The sequence below is a fragment of the Lepidothrix coronata genome, unplaced genomic scaffold (assembly GCF_001604755.1).
Source record: "Lepidothrix coronata isolate B3197 unplaced genomic scaffold, Lepidothrix_coronata-1.0 Scaffold1123, whole genome shotgun sequence".
Lineage (NCBI taxonomy): Eukaryota > Metazoa > Chordata > Aves > Passeriformes > Pipridae > Lepidothrix > Lepidothrix coronata.
The window spans coordinates 1-1,343 of NW_016691303.1; the positions used below are offsets into that span (position 1 = coordinate 1).

At 74.7% G+C, this 1,343-nt stretch overlaps 1 protein-coding gene across 1 annotated transcript; it reads right to left on the reverse strand.

The window, feature by feature from the left end:
• Positions 1-176: 176 nt before the first annotated feature.
• On the reverse strand, positions 177-865 carry LOC108510505 (arf-GAP with GTPase, ANK repeat and PH domain-containing protein 2-like; the record flags this gene model as incomplete). The annotated part of the gene is made up of 3 exons (XM_017840188.1): positions 793-865; positions 352-503; positions 177-267 (listed from the first exon to the last, which is right to left on the reverse strand). Coding segments are annotated over exons 1-3 (292 nt in total), but the record flags the coding sequence as incomplete, so codon positions are not given.
• Positions 866-1,343: the final 478 nt, after the last annotated feature.

The window sequence follows — 1,343 nt, forward strand, 5'->3', positions numbered from 1 at the left end:
CGGGCCCCGCGGTGCCACGTGCGACACGACGTCCCCCCCGTGGCACGACGTGACACCACCCCCCGGGCTCGGGACACTGCAGGGCCCCCGTCCCCGGGTCACCCACGGCTCCAGGACGTTCCCCCTGCCCCGTGTCCCCCCGTGCCCCCCGTGCCCCCCCAGCCCCCCGCACTCACTGGGTGCCCCGCAGTCGACGCAGAGCGAGTTCCCGCGGGCGTTGCGGACGGCCTGGATGGCCACGGCCTCGCTCTGGGAGTCCACGCGCGCCTGGGGGGGACGGGGGGCTCAGCAGGTGACGCGGGGGGGGTGGGTGACACCAGGCCCCCCCCAGCCCCCCCCGGGCGGGCCCACCTTGTTCTTGCTGCTCTCGCAGCACTGCAGGCTGGCCAGGATCTGGCTCTCGATGGCCTGCACCCACGCGTCGCGCTCCTCGAAGCTGCCGGCCTCGAAGTGCCACGTCTGCCCCGTGCTCGACACGATCAGGAACTCGAAGTTCTCCTCCTCTGCGGGACCAGAGACCCCCCGGGGGGGGCGCTGGGAGGGGGGGTCTCTCACCCGAGGGGCACCGGGGCTGCCCCGGCGCCCCCCGCTCCGGCCCCCCACGCCCTCCCCTGCGCCCAAATTCCGCCCCGGCCGACCCCCCCTCCCCGGTGGTGCCCACCCCCGGTGGTGCCCACCCCCCCCCCGCTCCCGGGACCCCCCGTGTGGGTGCGGGGGATGCGCTGGCGGCAGGCAAAGGGGGGGTGGGGGGCACAGCCACATGCGGGGGAGGCACCGCGGGCGCCACGTTACCTGTTTTATAAATATTTCTTAAACTACCAAAGCTTTTTAATTTCCACATTTTGCGCTTGGCTGCGGAGGGTCCGGGCAGCGGCAGCGGAGAGAGGAAACGGGGACACGGTCACAGGGGGGGCCCGCGAAGCCCCCGGGGGCAGTGCAGGGGGGTGGCAGGCGGTGGCACAGCGAGGGGGGCAGCGCGGCTGAGCGTGGCACGGGGTGGGGGGCGAGTGAGGGGCGGGATCGGCCCCGGATCCTCCGTCCGTCGGAGCCCCCGGGGTGGTGGACGGTGGGCTCGTCCCCACGGTGCCGTGGGCGACCCGGGGCTGGGGACACGCGCCCGTGGCACGCCCACCTGCCCGTGGCACACCCACCTTCCCGTGGCACACCCACCTTCCCATGGCACACCCACCTGCCCGCGGCACACCCACCTGCCCGCGGCACGCCCACCTGCCCGCGGCACACCCACCTGCCCGTGGCACACCCACCTGCCCGCGGCACACCCACCTGCCCGTGGCACACCCACCTGCCCGCGGCACACCCACCTGCCCGTGGCACACCCACCT